The sequence below is a fragment of the Lucilia sericata genome, unplaced genomic scaffold, assembly GCF_015586225.1.
Source record: "Lucilia sericata isolate MDLA Ls3-8-SP2 unplaced genomic scaffold, ASM1558622v1 Contig002822F_arrow, whole genome shotgun sequence".
In the NCBI taxonomy this organism is placed as follows: Eukaryota; Metazoa; Arthropoda; class Insecta; order Diptera; family Calliphoridae; genus Lucilia; species Lucilia sericata.
Window position 1 is genome coordinate 2,797 of NW_023996517.1, and position 19,948 is coordinate 22,744.

The 19,948-nt window shown below is 30.6% G+C and overlaps 1 protein-coding gene across 1 annotated transcript in view; it reads left to right on the forward strand.

The window, feature by feature from the left end:
- Nucleotides 1–665: 665 nt before the first annotated feature.
- Nucleotides 666–19,948, forward strand: part of LOC119614357 (diacylglycerol kinase 1-like) — a gene marked incomplete at both ends in the record, with an annotated part of 34,534 nt that continues 15,251 nt past the window's right edge. The window contains 5 exons of the mRNA XM_037970493.1: nt 666–861; nt 1,013–1,174; nt 3,499–3,774; nt 13,967–14,092; nt 14,369–14,493. Coding sequence (XP_037826421.1) covers nt 666–861; nt 1,013–1,174; nt 3,499–3,774; nt 13,967–14,092; nt 14,369–14,493 — 885 coding nt within the window. The remainder of the gene's footprint in view (nt 862–1,012; nt 1,175–3,498; nt 3,775–13,966; nt 14,093–14,368; nt 14,494–19,948) is intronic.

The following is a 19,948-nucleotide window of genomic DNA, read 5'->3' on the forward strand; positions in this document are numbered from 1 at the left end:
TTTTATAGCAAAGTTCTTTAATTGCCAATTATTCCTGAGTGGACTGGTACTTACCACTGGAAGTGTATTAGGTTATGACTATCTTACAGTCCAATACTATCTTAGATTAAACCTATAAAGTATATAAAGACTGAATTTTTCTATATAAATGGCAAAGTTGATTTAGTGATCTCCGTCTGTCCATCTGACTTTCCATATGTTTGTTCAAAACTATTTTCTGGAGACCTCAGATATCATCGGTATCGAAATTTTTCTGAGCTAAGGATTTTTCTAGGATTTTTAAACACATATGTATATATTATAAGAGAGATATTTGAAAGACCTTTCATATGATATACATCAAAATACGGATTTTTGAGAATTTGAATTTTGTAGAAGTTAAAAAATATATCAAACATAATAGGGTTTTATAAGTAAAATATACCTTGCCATTAAAAATTTCCCTACTGGTTTGAATATTCCATTTGTATTTTATCTCACAACTTTAGCTATCAAGGTTTTCAAAGTTTTCAAATTCTATAAGAATTTGTTTTTTATTTCAATGAAATTCTAGCAAAATCTTACAACTACATCCAACAATTCATATATATATTTCTATTATTTATTTACATTTCTATTTCAATAATTTCTCTCATAACTCTTTTTACATATTTTAACCATTCAAGGACATTGATTACGATGGCTTTCGGCGTTTTCTAGATGCTTTTCTTGACTGTGAAACACCCATTGAATTGGCGCAACATTTATTTGTATCGTTTCTTAAGGCCAATGTTAATAATGTACAACAGGGCAAGACGCTCAATCAAATGGCAGCCATTAGTAGTACGGCTGCCTGTGCTCCGGTAACGGCTCATACAAAAGGTAAATAAATATGTATTTAGCAGTAGCAAAATATTGACAAAGAAATTTATTTCATAAGCTAATCAAGGCTATTGAAATTGGTTCTCAAAAATAACACTAATTTTTTTTAATAAAATTTTAAATTTCTATTTTAAATCTTTGTCATTTTCAGGTTCTTTAGCGAATATAAATAGTATTGTGGAAATTTCACCCAGTAGTGGTGCGGAAACCACAACAAATGTTCGTAGCAGTTTTGTGGATAAATTACATCATGGCATTACGGACAAACTACATTCGTTAAGTGGTCATTTAACACATGATGCCAGTAAAACAGGTGAGTTGTGCCAAATGAGTTTCTTTCTTTTAGTCGTTTTCTTTTTTTTTTTTTTTTTTGCAAATTCATTCATTTTTGTCTTTTGTTTGGTATTTAAGCCATTTTTAAGGTATTTTCTTTATTTGCTTAATTAGCTGCTCTGTTTACTTTACGTTTTGTTTGATTCCGTTCAAATTGATTTTCAAATGAGTTTTGTTTGAGTTGCAAATGATTTGTGCGATACTCTGGCAACAGGAACATATACACTTGGAGAAAAACAGAGTTTGACAGGGTTGCAACCAATGTTTATAATATAATTTCAAGGAACTAGTTCATGAACATGTCAGTTGACTACACTGTTGACTTGACTATTGACTAGTCTATTGACAAGTCTGTTGACTAGTTTATTGACTAGTCTATGGACTAGTCTGTTGATTAGTCTATTGACTAGTCTGTTGACTACTCTCTTGATTAGCCTACTGACTAGCCTGTTGACTAGTCTATTGCGTAGTCTGTTGACTAGTCTCTTGATTAGCCTACTGACTAGTCTGTTGTCTAGTCTATTGCCTGGTCTGTTGACTAGTCTATTGCTAGTCTGTTGACTAGTATCTTGACTAGCCTACTGACTAGTCTGTTGACTAGTCCATTGCCTAGTCTGTTGACTAGTCTCTTGATTAGCCTACTGACTAGTCTGTTGACTAGTCTATTGCCTGGTCTGTTGACTAGTCTATTGCTAGTCTGTTGACTAGTCTATTGCTAGTCTGTTGAGTAGTCTGTTGACTAGTCTATTGACTAGACTGTTAACAAGTCTATTGACTAGTCTTTTGAACAGTCTGTTAACTCGTCCAGTCTATTGACTAGTCTGTTGACTACTCTCTTGATTAGTCTACTGGCTAGTCTGTTGACTAGACTACTGCCTAATCATTTGATTGTCTATTGATTAGTCTATTGACTAGTATATTGAATAGCCTGTTGAGTAGTCTGTTGACTAGTCTGTTGACAAGTCTATTGACTAGTCTTGTGACCAGTCTGTTAACTAGTCAATTCTTTTGACTAGTCTGTTGACTACTCTCTTGATTAGTCTACTGGCTAGTCTGTTAACTAGAATACTGCCTAGTCATTTGACTAGTCTATTAACTAGCCTGTTGACTATTCTATTAACTAGCCTGTTGACTAGTCTATTGATTAGTCTGTTTACAAGTCTGTTAACTAGTCTGTTGACTAGTCTATTAAATAGTCTATTGACTAGACTTTTGACTAGGCTGTTGACTAGTCTATTAACTAGACTGTTGACTAGTCTGTTAACTTGTCTATTGACTAGTATGTATGTAGTATATTGACTTGTCTGTTGAATAGTCTAGACTAGTTTATTGACTAGTCTATAAATAGTCTGTTAAATAGCCTATTGACTAGTCTAATGACTAGTCTATTGACTAGTCTGATGACTAGTCTGTTAACTTTTCTATTGACTAATCTGTTATCTAGACTGTTGACTAGTCTATTAACTAGTATATTGACTTGTCTGTTGAGTAGCCTATTGACTATTCTGTTGACTAGTCTATTGACTAATCTGGTCTGCTGTATATTCCATTGACTAGTCTATTGACAAGTCTGTTGACTATTCTTTTAACTAGTCTGTTGACTAGTCTATTGACATGTCTGTTGACTAGTCTACAATTAACGTATTTATTTAATGGTATATTGACCATGTATTGTTTTGTCGCCTATGGGCCAGACTTTAGACTATAAATGTCTTGTAAAAATTTCATATAAATTGCTTCAACCATTTTTTTTTTTCTCTAAGTGTATGATTATATCTTGATATCAAGCATATTTGTTCTCATGTTTTGATTTTAATTGGCTTAAAATTTCTGAAACAAAACATTTTAATCTAATTTTCTGCACATCTTGTTTTTACTACTCTTTTATAGTACGTATTTTTTTTTTTTTTGCTAAACAAAGATGAAAGTTTAAAAACAACTAACTAACATATATCTTCAAACTTAGAAGAATAATAACTAAAGTCTTCATCTTTATAATAAAAACAATAGACCTGATTATTTACATTTCATAAACAAAAGTTATATAGTTGGTTTTAAACTTTCATCATTGCTATGAATTGTACTTGACTCTATTTTATATAGTTTTTATTCAATGATGGGGGATTTAATATATTTTTCTCGTTTTCATTTATTCATATACTCGTGTACTTGTGTGTGTTTGTGTGCGTCTCCTCTATATACTTTTGTTGCAACATCATCATCTTTAACATCATTATCATCATTGGGCTTATCATCATGGGTATTTTTTCGTTTGAAAATCATCATCAAACCAACAACCTGCAGGCTGTGTACATCCAATGGTTACTGTTACACCCAGTCCCATGGCTGCATTTCAAAATCCCACAACAACGACTACAACAAATGCATCAATAGCAAATAACAACAATGCAAACAGTCAAAATGTTGGTGGCGGTGGTGGTGTTGGTGGCTCAACATTTACCACAACAAATGCTCGTTGCTCCACCGATTCAAGTCCTTCACATTCACAAACCAATCATTCCCAAATGTCACGCAACTCATCCAAAAAGAGTAACAATTCGGTTAATTGTAAAATAGATGGTAAGTGGATTTTCTTCTAAATCTAAAAATCATACTTATGTGTATATAAATATATAATGTACAAAGTATGAATTATATTCAGACTTACATATGTATCAAGTTATGTTTGTATGTAGTTTATGTCCTTAATTTAGTTTAATACATTAACATATTTTAAATTGTCATAACATGATATAACATTACAATGTAACAATGCGAACATTTATTACATATGTATTGCTGTTACTTCTCATTCTTCTCTTAGGCTCTTAAATTTCAAAAAATTTAAAAATTATTTTAAACGAAACACTTTTCCCAATAAAACCTATTCTGTCTGTAATTTTTAACTGTCATTAACAAATCTGCCTTCCTCCCTTCCTAATATATAGAAGTATTATATTACATAGAAATTAATTAGCATACTTTAAGGTGTCATTTTTATCACATAATTAAAGCATACAATTAGGCAGTGAGTAAAAACAACAAACATTTTTTATTTTTTCATAACTCTGTTAATTAATATAAATTTTGTATAAAATTTATTGCTCATTTGTTTAAATTAGAAGACCCACATTCATTTAACAAGCTTTTCATACAGCTTTTTTTTTTCATATGCTTCCCAAATGGAGACCACAATACATATTTAACAAGTAAGAGTAATATAATCGGATATCTCGTAACTTATCAAAGTTCCTTTGGGACTATAGATCGATTCCTTCGGAATCTGTTAACATAATATATAGGTTGAGCATCATGGTGATTCTCAGTAGAAGGTCTTTAATGGGGCCTTGAATCAATTAAGAATCGAACTATAGAGAATTCGAAAGAATGATTAATATCATTAAAGAAATCATGTCTGTCGCACATCTCGTTAAAATAATTTTGAAATATTAGATGGATTTTCTGTAAGAGGCTTTAGTTATGAACCAAAGATTTTGATTCTCAGAAACTTTGTTTTTAGCAAGTAATAAAAATGAGAGTCATTCTCTGTAAGAGACCTTAAATAAGGACCGATTTACGCGATACTTTGCTGTACAAATTCTGATCAAACTTTGATCACGATAGCTGCATAATGAATAAATGTATGACTTTTTAAACTATATTTCGGCAGGAGAACCTTTGTAGGGGTCTTAGAAGAAATACTAGTCCTATATTGACCATTTTAAATACAAAACAAAACTTATCAAAACAGAATATTTATAGAACATGTTTGTCCATCGTTTGGACCCTAGACGTGATTGCAGAAGATGGACGGATGGACATGGCTTAATTAACATAAAACTTATCTACAGACTTTGAACACGATTACTGCATAATCAACAATTTTATGAATGTTTAAACTATATGTCGGCAGGTGAAAATTCGTAGGGGTCTTAGGAGAAATACTACACCAATATTGGGTATTTTCAATACAAAACAAACCTTATCAATAAACAACATTTGTGGAACATGTATGTCTTCCGTTTGGACCCTAATCGTGCTTTCAATAGCCAGAAGGACGGACATGGCTAAATCGATTTATAACCTAATAGAGGACCCATACTATATATCCTTATTGGGCGTATAACTTAGCTTTTTCAAATGTTTAGCTTTTATTTTGAAGTTAAGAAATGTTCACCTTCTGAGGCCAAGAACAAATCATGCCAATTCCCGATACCCTGTTCAAAAGGGAAGCGTATGCCAAAGAGAACGTTCCGTATTAAACGAAACAAATAATAGTTGGACAGAGCAAAGTCTGGACTATAATGTAAGGCAACCCAAACAGTTCTTTGCTAATACAGCATTATCACTCTTTTATATATTGTCAGACAATGAATCAGTTGTATTCGGTACAGGGCCCAAATAATGTCATACGATATCGATCGAAATCTCCATTTAGATTCTATTAAGATTTCGATCGATATCGTATGCCGTAATTTGGCCCCAGGCTTCCTGTGGTGATAATACCAGATTTCAGTAGCTTATAATAGATAGATTCCTTTTGGTTCCACCTAAAAGACATGATTATTTGGCTCTGTTGTTGTAGCAACAAGACGTACAAAGTCGATGTTGCTGCTCCTTGGTCGATGTTCGTTGAACTTCGAGTCGTTTCGGTGCAAAGAACCGGTTGTCGGGGGCACGTGGCTTTGGTGTCAATTCGACTAATTGGCCGGGTTTCGTATACAGTCTCTTACGCTGCAGATTATCTTAAATGATCCATTTTTCATTGCGATCATTCTTTTATAGCGATCAAGCGATTTCAAGATCTCTCGATTTCAATTCGGATGGTAGCCAATTTCCCTGCTTTTGAGATATTCTTGATCTTAAAATGTTTCTATCTTCTATATCAATATTACCACTTCTGAGTCGTAAAAATTATCGCTCGCACTTTGAAGCGATACAACAAATTCACCATAACTCTGCGAGTTATCATAAAATATCACATTTTTCATCGCAAGTAATGATTCGATGTACAAATTATATTCTTTTTTAGCGATCAAGCAGCATTTCTGATATCTCGTTCAAGATGTCTCGATTTAAATTCGTATGGAAGCTAATTTACTTTTGGAATAAACGTTTTGAGAAATTTGTTGGTCTTGAAACTTTTTTGTATTCCATGTCAATATCACCACTTCTGAGCCACACAAACCATTACTCGCACGTTTAAACCGATCGAACACATTTACCATAAGCGTTTCGGTGTGCTTTAGCGCCATTTTTTATACAGTTCGTGAGATGGTTATATATGTAATTTTGTTATCGCGTTTGTAATTTCTACATTATAATTTTGCGAACCTATAAATTATATGTATTCTAGATCCTTATAGATAGCAGAGTCGAATAAGCTATGTCCGTCTTTCTGTCTGTCTTTCTGTCTGTCTGTCCGTCCGTCTTTCTGTCTGTCTATCTGTCCGTCTGTCTATATGTTTGTTGATATCAATTTTCCAAAGATTCCAGATCTCTTTGGCAACAAAATATTTAATAATTCTATTAGTCGATCCATAAACCGAATATGGCACTCTATCTTATTTTTGTTTTTTCCTTAAAAATCATTTCAAGATTTAAACAAATATTTAGAAATCCAAGAACAAATAATAGAAAAAAGAATGTATTCACTTCTTTATCTTACTAATGTAACTACATACTAACAAGCTTAGAACATGCCAAATTATCGTTAAAAATATAAAAAAGATATGCATGTATGTATAACGTGCTTGAGTCAATTAGTAATAGATGCTACTAGATATACACAATTTCTAAGAAACTCAAACTAATTGAATGAAATTTCCTCTTATCTACTGCTCTAGAGATATATCGACATAGAAAAAAGGTTTTGGCTGTTAATTCTGTTCTTTTTTTGTTTTAGACTATAACTATTTTTGACAGCAAATGTGTTTAAGAGCAATGTCACATTCACTTTATATTTTATTTCCTCTACTCGTGTCGGCAGTTTTGTTACTTATTATTACATGTTTCCCTATTTTTTTCCCATAGACTTTTAACATTCCCCCTGTATAAAAATGTTTGCTTCAATTCTTTTTTTTTCGTTGTAAAAGTACTCTACACATATTAAAAGTACAGAGAAAAAAAAACATTTTAATTGACAACAATAGAATTTCTGAACTGTCACTTTTAGCTATTTGTCATGAACTCAATATTGTGTAGGATAAAATATAAAGAGACTAAAAAAAAACGACATTCATACAAATCTCACTAAAAGCATAAAAATTCAAATAAATATTTAGTTTGAAATTTAAAGGATTTTTATAAAAATTTTATACTAACACTTTATAAGTATACAATATTATTTGATAAAATCTAACACCTTAAAATATGCTGCACGTTTTTAACATATTTTTTATTTTATTAATTTTTATATAAATTCCCGTTGTTATTAGTTTTAGTGCATTTCTTTTCTATTTTATAGGATTTAATTCATATAAATTTTTAGCTGCCTTAAGTATTTAATAAAATTTTTTCTATATAAATTTTTTTTTAAACAAATCAAAATTATTTAGTAAAATATTTATATATGTATTAAGACTTAAGGCATTGCAAAATATTAATGCATACAAAAAAAAAATGAGCAGAAAAAAAATAATAAATCCATTAAAATATATGCAACATATAGTCTACTAAAATTCCATCCTTAGGGTATGCTACAGACTTTAAATTTACATTATAAAATGTAAATAAATGGAAATATTTGTATAAGGTTATACATAAATTTAATAAAAACTTAATATTTTTTAACTTGGTTGAGTTTTTCAAACAGTTCCTAAAAACAAAGAATCACACAATTCATTCTAGTTTTAAAGCAAATAGCATTTCTTTAAAAATATAAGTTTTTGCTGGACAACTAATTCATTTTCAAATAAATAAGCACGACCTTAAAGAGAAAACAACATTGACTACAGTGGAATACAAGTATTATTGCATAATTTTACTGTAGCTTATTACGAAATTTATGGTAAAGTTTTGTAATAAATATTTAAACAACAACATTTTGATTTTAATCATCTAACAACATTGTTTATGTAATAAATGAAAATTATGCAGTATGTATGTAAAGTTATTTGCTTTAGATTTTAATTAATATCACATATAATATGCATACTTAAATATGTATGTGTTAAATTTTAAATTGATTACATATGTACATACGTCTGTATGTATATTTATAGTGTAATAGTGACATTTAGTATATTGACTAGTTTATTAAGTAATATACATATTATACATATTTTGTAAAACATTTCAGTAAATACAAAATTGTAATAAATTACAATCACATACTAATGCTATATGAATATACTATTGACTAGATTAATAACAGACTAGACTATTGACTAGACCACAAAATATACTATATACCAACCTATAGAATAGACTACACTATAGACTAGACTATAGACTACACTATAGACTAGACTATAGACTAGACTATAGACTAGACTAGTCTAGTCTATAGTCTAGTCTATAGTCTAGTCTATAGTCTAGTCTATAGTCTATAGTCTAGTCTATAGTCTAGTCTAGTCTATAGTCTAGTCTATAGTCTAGTCTATAGTCTAGTCTATAGTCTAGTCTATAGTCTAGTCTATAGTCTAGTCTATAGTCTAGTCTATAGTCTAGTCTATAGTCTAGTCTATAGTCTAGTCTATAGTCTAGTCTATAGACTAGACTATAGACTAGACTAGTCTATAGACTAGACTATAGACTAGACTATAGTCTATATATAGTCTAGTCTATAGTCTAGTCTATAGTCTAGTCTATAGTCTAGTCTATAGACTAGACTATAGACTAGACTAGTCTATAGACTAGACTATAGACTAGACTATAGTCTATAGTCTAGTCTATAGACTAGACTATAGACTAGACTAGTCTATAGACTAGACTATAGACTAGACTATAGACTAGACTATAGACTAGACTATAGACTAGACTATAGACTAGACTATAGACTAGACTATAGACTAGACTATAGACTAGACTATAGACTAGACTATAGACTAGACTAGTCTATAGACTAGACTATAGACTAGACTATAGACTAGACTAGTCTATAGACTAGACTATAGACTAGACTATAGACTAGACTATAGACTAGACTATAGACTAGACTGTAGACTAGACTATAGACTAGACTATAGACTGGACTATAGACTAGACTATAGACTAGACTATAGACTAGACTATAGACTAGACTATAGACTAGACTATAGACTAGACTATAGACTAGACTATAGACTAGACTATAGACTAGACTATAGACTAGACTATAGACTAGACTATAGACTAGACTATAGACTAGACTATAGACTAGACTATAGACTAGACTATAGACTAGACTATAGACTAGACTATAGACTAGACTATAGACTAGACTATAGACTAGACTATAGACTAGACTATAGACTAGACTATAGACTAGACTATAGACTAGACTATAGACTAGACTATAGACTAGACTATAGACTAAACTATAGACTAGACTATAGACTAGACTATAGACTAGACTATAGACTAGACTAGGGACTAGATTATAGACTAGACTATAGACTAAACTATAGACTAGACTGTAGACTAGACTAGACTAGACTAGACTAGACTAGACTAGACTAGACTATAGACTATAGACTATAGACTATAGACTAGACTAGACTATAGACTGGACTATACTAGACTATAGACTAGACTATAGACTAGACTATAGGCTAGACTATAGGCTAGACTATAGACTAGACTATAAACTAGACTATAGACTAGACTATAGAATAGACTAGATCTATATATCTATTTCTATCTATCTTTCTATCTATCTATCTATCTATCTATCTATCTATCTATCTATCTATCTATCTATCTATCTATCTATCTATCTATCTATCTATCTATCTATCTATCTATCTATCTATCTATCTATCTACATATCTATCGCTTCGATGAATTGTAACAGGCATTTTTATTAATTTGTTTTATATCGTAAATTAACGATTTTTTACTTTTAACTTATACGTACATTGTACTTATGTAAAATAAGTAAATATGTTTTTCGTTAACTTACAATAAAAACATAAAATTATCATATAGATTACAAACGCAATACAAAAGTACAAAGTAAAGCATGATAAAAGTAATTCATTTTAAATGCAATGTGATTAAAACAAAACAAAATTTTTTAACAAATTTTAATTTATTACAAAATGTTTTCTTACAAATAGGAAAACATTTGTTAGTAATCTTTGAACTACCAGAAGCTCATCCTTTATGTAAAATACGTAGTCTGTAATTTCATTTTTATTGTACTTTTATGTTAACAAAACAAAAAAGAACTTAAAAGTTTTACTCCTCGAGCTGTTAGATTTTCTAAGTATTTGTTCCACTTTTATATCTTTCAGCAAAATACAATTATAGCTTACAAAGTCAAAAAGGATTTTTAGTGTAATTAAGATTTTTATTTATCTTAAAAAAGACTTGTTTTTTGTTGAAGTCCCTACATTAAAAAATATAAAAAAGTGTTTGTAAATTTTCTGTTTAAAGTTCGGGACTCAAAATACATACGTGTGCAATGTGCTAAGGACGAGCAAAGGGTTTCCGAAAAAAACTTGCCAGATCAGGAATACTATGTATTAACACGGACAATTGTAGGGCATTTTATAGTTGCGCACTACTTTCTTTTTATTATCACTTGGTTTTTTTGACATTTAATGTTTTTGTATATTTTTTTGAAAGAAGTTTATGTAATAAAGTTTTTTTGCATCTCTGTATCTTCTTCTTAAGGCAATAATAACTTTATTTCAAAAGTTTTTGTCAAGTAGCTGTAAGTAAATATTTTTCTTTTTATTATTTTTCTGGGGGAAACTGTGTACAACTTTTGAGCGAATTGTCCTTATAAATAAATTATTGTGACATAAAACTTCAAAAAGAAAAATACTAAAACTAATTAAATAATAAATTATTAAATGTTTAAAATATTAAATTCATAAAAATTATCAGATTGAACTTTAGCTTCGTTTTATAACTCTTTAACTACTTATAGTGTGTTCATACTTAAAAAAATATTCGTCGAAAAAGTGTGACTGCTAAAAACCTTCTTTTTTGATAAAGAAATGATTACTTTAGAACGTCTTTATTATACATACGGTTCAAAATTAAAATTAAGTACAAAAATTATTTGAAATTAAAAAAAAGCTAGTTCTAGTTCAGTTCTAGTTCAGTTCTAGTTCAGTTCTAGTTCAGTTCTAGTTCAGTTCTTGTTCAGTTCTAGTTCAGTTCTTGTTCAGTTCTTGTTCAGTTCTAGTTCAGTTCTAGTTCAGTTCTAGCTCAGTTCTAGTTCAGTTCTAGTTCAGTTCTAGTTCAGTTCTAGTTCAGTTCTAGTTCAGTTCTAGTTCAGTTCTAGTTCAGTTCTAGTTCAGTTCTAGTTCAGTTCTTGTTCAGTTCTAGTTCAGTTCTAGCTCAGTTCTAGTTCAGTTCTAGTTCAGTTCTAGTTCAGTTCTAGTTCAGTTCTAGTTCAGTTCTAGTTCAGTTCTAGTTCAGTTCTAGTTCAGTTCTAGTTCAGTTCTAGTTCAGTTCTAGTTCAGTTCTAGTTCAGTTCTAGTTCAGTTCTAGTTCAGTTCTAGTTCAGTTCTAGTTCAGTTCTAGTTCAGTTCTAGTTCAGTTCTAGTTCAGTTCTAGTTCAGTTCTAGTTCAGTTCTAGTTCAGTTCTAGTTCAGTTCTAGTTCAGTTCTAGTTCAGTTCTAGTTCAGTCTAGTTCAGTTCTAGTTCAGTTCTAGTTCAGTTCTAGTTCAGTTCTAGTCAGTTCTAGTTCAGTTCTAGTTCAGTTCTAGTTCAGTTCTAGTTCAGTTCTAGTTCAGTTCTAGTTCAGTTCTAGTTCAGTTCTAGTTCAGTTCTAGTTCAGTTCTAGTTCAGTTCTAGTTCAGTTCTAGTTCAGTTCTAGTTCAGTTCTAGTTCAGTTCTAGTTCAGTTCTAGTTCAGTTCTAGTTCAGTTCTAGTTCAGTTCTAGTTCAGTTCTAGTTCAGTTCTAGTTCAGTTCTAGTTCAGTTCTAGTTTCAGTTCTAGTTCAGTTCTAGTTCAGTTCTAGTTCAGTTCTAGTTCAGTTCTAGTTCAGTTCTAGTTCAGTTCTAGTTTCAGTTCTAGTTCAGTTCTAGTTCAGTTCTAGTTCAGTTCTAGTTCAGTTTCTAGTTCAGTTCTAGTTCAGTTCTAGTTCAGTTCTAGTTCAGTTCTAGTTCAGTTCTAGTTCAGTTCTAGTTCAGTTCTAGTTCAGTTCTAGTTCAGTTCTAGTTCAGTTCTAGTTCAGTTCTAGTTCAGTTCTAGTTCAGTTCTAGTTCAGTTCTAGTTCAGTTCTAGTTCAGTTCTAGTTCAGTTCTAGTTCAGTTCTAGTTCAGTTCTAGTTCAGTTCTAGTTCAGTTCTAGTTCAGTTCTAGTTCAGTTCTAGTTCAGTTCTAGTTCAGTTCTAGTTCAGTTCTAGTTCAGTTCTAGTTCAGTTCTAGTTCAGTTCTAGTTCAGTTCTAGTTCAGTTTCTAGTTCAGTTCTAGTTCAGTTCTAGTTCAGTTCTAGTTCAGTTCTAGTTCAGTTCTAGTTCGTTCTAGTTCAGTTCTAGTTCAGTTCTAGTTCAGTTCTAGTTCAGTTCTAGTTCAGTTCTAGTTCAGTTCTAGTTCAGTTCTAGTTCAGTTCTAGTTCAGTTCTAGTTCAGTTCTAGTTCAGTTCTAGTTCAGTTCTAGTTCAGTTCTAGTTCAGTTCTAGTTTCAGTTCTAGTTCAGTTCTAGTTCAGTTCTAGTTCAGTTCTAGTTCAGTTCTAGTTCAGTTCTAGTTCAGTTCTAGTTCAGTTCTAGTTCAGTTCTAGTTCAGTTCTAGTTCAGTTCTAGTTCAGTTCTAGTTCAGTTCTAGTTCAGTTCTAGTTCAGTTCTAGTTCAGTTCTAGTTCAGTTCTAGTTCAGTTCTAGTTCAGTTCTAGTTCAGTTCTAGTTCAGTTCTAGTTCAGTTCTAGTTCAGTTCTAGTTCAGTTCTAGTTCAGTTCTAGTTCAGTTCTAGTTCAGTTCTAGTTCAGTTCTAGTTCAGTTCTAGTTCAGTTCTAGTTAGTTAGTTCTAGTTTAGTTCTAGTTCAGTTCTAGTTCAGTTCTAGTTCAGTTCTAGTTCAGTTCTAGTACAATTCTAGTTCAGTTCTAGTTCAGTTCTAGTACAATGCTAGTTCAGTTATAGTTCTGTTCTAGTTCTTTTCTAGTTCTTTTCTAGTTTTTTTTCTAGTTTTTTTCTGGTTGTTTTCTAGTTCTGTTCTAGTACTGTTGTGTGTTTGTTGTATTTTAATTACAATATTAATCAAGTATGTAAAAAGTTGTTGATGTATTAAATATATTATGTGCGTGTTTTAGTTATGATTAATTAATTTATTACATCAGTTTTATGTAAACTTTAACACGTATAATAAATGTTTACATAAGCAAGCATTTATTGTTAAATTATGTATGTTTATGTATGGTTCGGATCATTGTGAACTTTGCAAATACATTGTATAGAAACCTATTCAGTCAAAATTAGAGAAAGGAAATATCATTACTCCTAGAAATTTTCAAATTGTATATAATAATTAATGTTATAAAAACTAAACCACCTTAATCTGCATGTACATGTAGTATAAATGTTAAAAACCTTATAATTAATAATATACATTATTAACATTTTCCACAAACTACCTCATTATTATATATATATAAATTATTTTTTTCATTTATTTTCAGCGGATATTAAATTATTAACACGCAAACTTTCACATTTTGATCCTTTAACATTAAAAGTGTCCCTTAAGGATGTGGTATGTTATTTATCATTGTTAGAAGCTGGACGGCCAGAAGACAAATTGGAGTGTAAGTTGAATAAAAAAATAACACATATTTTATTTAAAAAAAATCAATATTAAATTTATTAGTGAAATACATAAATACATATACATATCAAAGGAAAAATTTTGCATATTTTAAGTTGAATTAATTTAATTTATCTGCTGCATATTTTATGGCAAATACAAAGAAAAATTTATTTGCATATTTTTGGGGGGGCAAAAATTTTGTTTATGGTTTTTTTATATATTTTTTTTAATATTAATTTAATTATGTGTTTTATTTTTATTGCTCTCAATTTAGTCATGTTCCGTTTGTATGATACGGATGGCAATGGTGTTTTGGATACCGCTGAAATGGATGCTATTGTTAATCAAATGATGGCTGTTGCTGAATATTTGGGTTGGGATGTTAGTGAATTAAGACCGGTAAGTGTGTAATTTTTCAATATTTGTATTAAACTTTTTCGGTATTAAAATTTAGATTTAAAGGATGAAATTATAAAATAGTGATTATGTATATAATGGATTGTTAATATATAATAGACTTGACAATAGACAGGTCCATAGAGTAGCCCATAAACAAGTCCACATACTAATTTATAGAGTCTACTAGTCCATAGAGTAGTTCATAGAATAGTCTATTGAGTAGTCCATAGAATAGTCTATAGACTAATCTATAGAGTGGTCCATAGACTATATAGTAGTCCATAGACTAGTCTGTATAGTAGTCCATAGAATAGTCTATAGAGTAGTTCATAGACTATTCAATGGAGTAGTCCATAGACTAGTCTATAGAGTAGTCCATAGAGTAGTTCACAGACTTGTCTATAGAGTAGTCCATAGACTTGTCTATAGAATAGTACATATACTTGTCTATAGAGTAGTCCATAAACTATTATATAATGTAGTTCATAGACTAGTCCATAGACTAGTCTATGGTGTAGTCCATACACTATTCTGTAGTGTAGTTCATAGACTAGTCTATAGTCTGTAGACTGACTAGTTTATAGAGTAGTTCATAGACTATTCTATGGAGTAGTCCATAGACTAGTCTATAGAGTAGTCCACAGACGATTCTATGGACTATGCTATAGACTAGTCTATTGAGTAGTCCATAGACTATTCTATGGACTACACTATAGAATAGTCTATAGCATAGTCCATATATTAGTCTATAGCGTACTCTATAGCGAAGTCTAGAGAGTAGTCCATAGACTAGTCTATAGGTAGTCAATAGACTAGTCTATACAGTAGTCAATAGACTAGTCTATACAGTAGTCAATAGACTAGTCTATAGAGTAGGCCATAGACTAATCTATAGTGTAGAGCATAGACTTATCTATAGAGTAGTCCATGGGCTGGTCTTAAGATTATTCCATAGACTGATCTATAGATTAGCAAAAAGGCTAATCTGTAAAGTAGACCATAAACTAATCTAACGAGTAGTTCATAGACTAGAGACCATAGACTAGTAAATATCTATAGATTAGTACATAGACTAATTTATGGATTAGTTCATAGACTAGTCTATAGAGTAGTCCATGGGATAGTCTAAAGACTAGTCCATAGACTGGTTTATAGACTAGTGAATGGAGTATTCTATGTACTAGTCTATAAAGTAATCAATAGACTAGTTTAAAGAGTAGTCCATGGACTATACTACAGAGTAGTACATAGACTAGTCTATAGCGTAGTCCATAGACTAGTCTATAGCGTGGTCCATAGACTAGTCTATAGCGTGGTCCATAGACTAGTCTATAGCGTGGTCCATAGACTAGTCTATAGCCTGGTCCATAGACTAGTCTATAGCGTGGTCCATAGACTAGTCTATAGCTTGGTCCATAGACTAGTCTATAGCCTGGTCCATAGACTAGTCTATAGCGTGGTCCATAGACTAGTCTATAGCTTGGTCCATAGACTAGTCTATAGCTTGGTCCACAGACTAGTCTATAGCGTAGTTAATAGAGTTGTTCATAGAGTAGTCCATAGACTAGCCTATAGATTAGTCCATAGACTAGTTTATAGACTAGTCTACAGAGTAGGCCATGGACTAGTCTATACAGTAGTCAATAGACAAGTCTATAGAGTAGGTCATAGGCTAATCTATAGTGTAGTCTCTAGAGTAGTCCATAGCTTACACAAGATCAATTCCAAGGTCTAAAGGTTATGAACTGTTATTTGTATTACTTTTTATTTAAAAGTTTTTCTTATAATTTCATCTTCAAAAGTTAATTAGATTTAGTTTGTTTTTTTTTTTTTCTCTACTAATTTACCTTTAATTATATACAAAGTGTAGGTTTTTGTAGGTTTAATTAGGTGTGTAATTAAAAATGCCCTTTCATTCCCTTTTTGGGTAGGTCAGAAAGTCTTTCATGTTTTCTATTTGTTGGCAACTATAGGTTTTCTTTTAAGCCAAAACAAAAATGAAAAATTTTGAAAACAGTCACGATTATTTAAATAAGCTAATACTTAATCAAAAAGGAGCTTTTAAATAGAAATTTCGAAAATGAGTGGGATATCCAGTTAACAAAAGTTTGAAAATCAACCGCTTTCTTTTAGTTTAGATTTGATTAACTGTTGTAGTTAAACGTCAAAAGAAATGCATCATATTTTAAGGTTTAATTTTCTTGCAAAATATTTTTCTTTATCTTCTTCCTGCCAATAAATAACTTCAACTTGAAATTCCCCATACATATAAATAACTTTGATTAAGAAACCATTTATATTAAACAAATTGTTTTTTCAGGCAGGAGAATGAAATAAATTAAAATCTTGTAAGTCATGTCATAATATGAAAAAAAAAGATAGGTGGGTGTGTTCCACACATACTATATAGACCAAGTAAACAAAAAATTTTAAAATTTTATAATTTAACTTTTTAACAGCAAAAGTTATATAAATTTTTTTCAAAAAATTTTTTCATTATATTCAAAACTTTTGTGAAAGATTTTAATACCAAATAATACTAAATTTGAGTTTAATCGTTCATGTTTGTTGGGTAATCTTTAGTCAACTAGTATTACATCATTACATTTACATTGGTATCAATTTAACACCTTGGTCTTAAGCTATATAAGATACAACACCATTTCTTATAAAATTTCAGAAATGTTCAATTGTATTTCAGAAACTTTCAGAAATATTTTATGAATTTTCAAATATCTTACAAAAATTTTAAATTCTAAATTGAAATTGTAATCAAAAACTTTTTTAAATACAATCTGGAAATGGTGTTGTATATTAAATTACAATGTTTTATGGATTAAATAGTAGATTGTTTTGAATTGAAAAACTTACTTCAAAATAAAAACCATAACTGATTTACTTCAGAAAACACTTTAATACCTTTTCTCTCACTGTCTTTCGTTCTATATGCAACAGTTTCTTAAAAGGAAACCCTGCCACCTTATAAATAAATAAACGAATAAATAACATGAGAGATCTTTGAGTGGCAGTAAATATTTAAACATTTTCACACAAGTTTTTTAAGACTTCTTTCACCTTAATAAGAGTGCTCGCTGCTTAAGTAGTCAAGCTGTTGCATATACAAAAGTATCGTTTCTACCTTATAATCCTCTGCCACAGTCAACCATAAAGTAAAACTTAAGGTTTTTTTATTCAAATATATAAAAGGAAATTTATAAAAAAAACAAATATAAAGTTGGTTCACTCAAGCAATTAATTTTTATAAAGTAATTTATAGACAGTGTGGTTCTATATAGTGTTTTAAGAAAATTATAGATTTCTTAAAAATTAGATTTTTTTTAATTCACTTTTACATCATATGCAATCTTCCATCCCTGACTCTACGTCTAACAGTATATTATTGGGTTGCTATACTGGAACTAAGTACAAGTAATATTGCTACTTTTACATATTATTCATATTACACCCTCTTTCGTACAAACATTCTCCATGGATATTTATTTGTAGTTGTTTGGAAACTGTTTTGTTGTTTTAATACCCTATAACACTATGGCGGGGGAAGGCATATTAAGAGTTTGTGCAGGTATTTGTTAAACACCAAAATAATAATAATACTATACCTATCCCAAAAGAATCGGGAAAGGGAAATTTTCGGAATCGACTACTAATAATATTGATTAGAATAGAGAAAAAGTCGCTAGACTAGTCTATGCATTAGTCTGTTAATAAGTCTGTGGACAAGTCTCTGAAGTGGACTATAGATTAATCTCCAAACTGATTTATAGATTCGTCTCTGAACTGATCTATAGATTAGTCTCAGAAGTGGTCGTTAGATTAGTCTATGGACTCGCTGAAATGATTCATATTAGTCTCTGTACCGATCTATAGATTGATCTCTGAACTGATTAATATATTAGTCTCTAAGTCTCAGAACTGATCTATAGATTAGTCTCTGAACTGGTCTATAAATTAATCTATGGACTGGTCTATAGATTAGTCAACTGACTAGTCTATAGGGTAACCCCTGGAATACTCTATAGATTTGTCTACGTAATAGACTGTGGGCTGGTCTCTGGACTAGTCTCCGGACAAGTCTATGAACTGATCTATAGATAAGTCTATAGACTGGTCTATAGATTTGTCTCTGAACCGATCTACAGATTAGTATCTGTACAGATTTATAGATTTGTCTCTGAACTCTTATTATAGATTAACCCCTGGACTAGTCTATAGAATAGTCAGTGGACTAGACTCAGGACAAGTCTATCTCTAAACAGATCTATTGATTAGTCTTTGGACTAGTCTCTGGCCAAGTCAATGGACTATTTTATAAACTAGTATATGGACCAGTCGATGGACTACTCTCTGAACTCTGTGCTGGTCTTTGGACTAGTCTCTTATGAAGTCTCTGAACTCGACTGTAAATTAGTCTATTGACTAGCCTATAAATTAGCCTTTGGACAAGTCTATGGATTAGTCTCTAAATTGGTCTATAGATTAGTCTATGGACTAGTCTATAGAGCAGTCTATCGACTTGTCTCTGAACTAATCTCTAGATTAGTATCTGGAGTAATCTCTAAACTAGTCTATGAACGATTTTATGAACTCTTCAGTGGACTAGTGTACAATGTTGTCTCTTAACTAGTTCATGGATTAGGCATAATCGACTTAAGTCCACAATTATAGTTGTAGGGTATCGAAAGTGTCGGACATAAAACTTTCTTATTTGTTTTTATGTTCATGGCTTATATTCTGTAAAGATGTGAAAATTCCCTTAGCGTTGCTATTGAAACATAAAAGAAATGAATAAATAAATAAAATGTCCTTGATATTTTCCGTGCAAAAACAACAAAACTGTAAGTTTATTTCTCTCTACACGTCACTAAGCTAGTAACCCAGCAAGCACCTAAGTTTTAAACAAAATTAATAATGATTTTGAACATCAAGGTTAAATTTTAAAAACGTTTGAAAAAGATTTTGAAACCAGACTGATAATCATAAATCTTATGTTTGCTGGGAAACATTATTACTATAGTATAGAAATCTTTATACTTAAATCTAAATTATTCTTATTGTTTCAACCACAAACAAATTACAACATTTGCTTTTATTTTTGTGGAATTTTTCCTTCAGAGTCCCTTTCATCTGGAGAGTTGTTTGTCGTAATAAACCTAAATATTATAGTCAATTTTATATTTATTTATATTTGCTAAACAAGCAGAGATTTTCCGGAAAATAGTTAGTCTCTGTCTCACAAACTTTATGACAAATATTTAACATTTTGAAATGTTTATTATCATCACTTTTAACAAGGTAAACGAAAGTGATGCATCATCACTTAGTTAAATGACTAAATTTAGTTTGAAGAGAACTAACTATTATGTAGTATAATAATTAAATAATGAATAATGACAAGTATGAAAATGTATATAACAATTAAACTGTAATGGTTTTA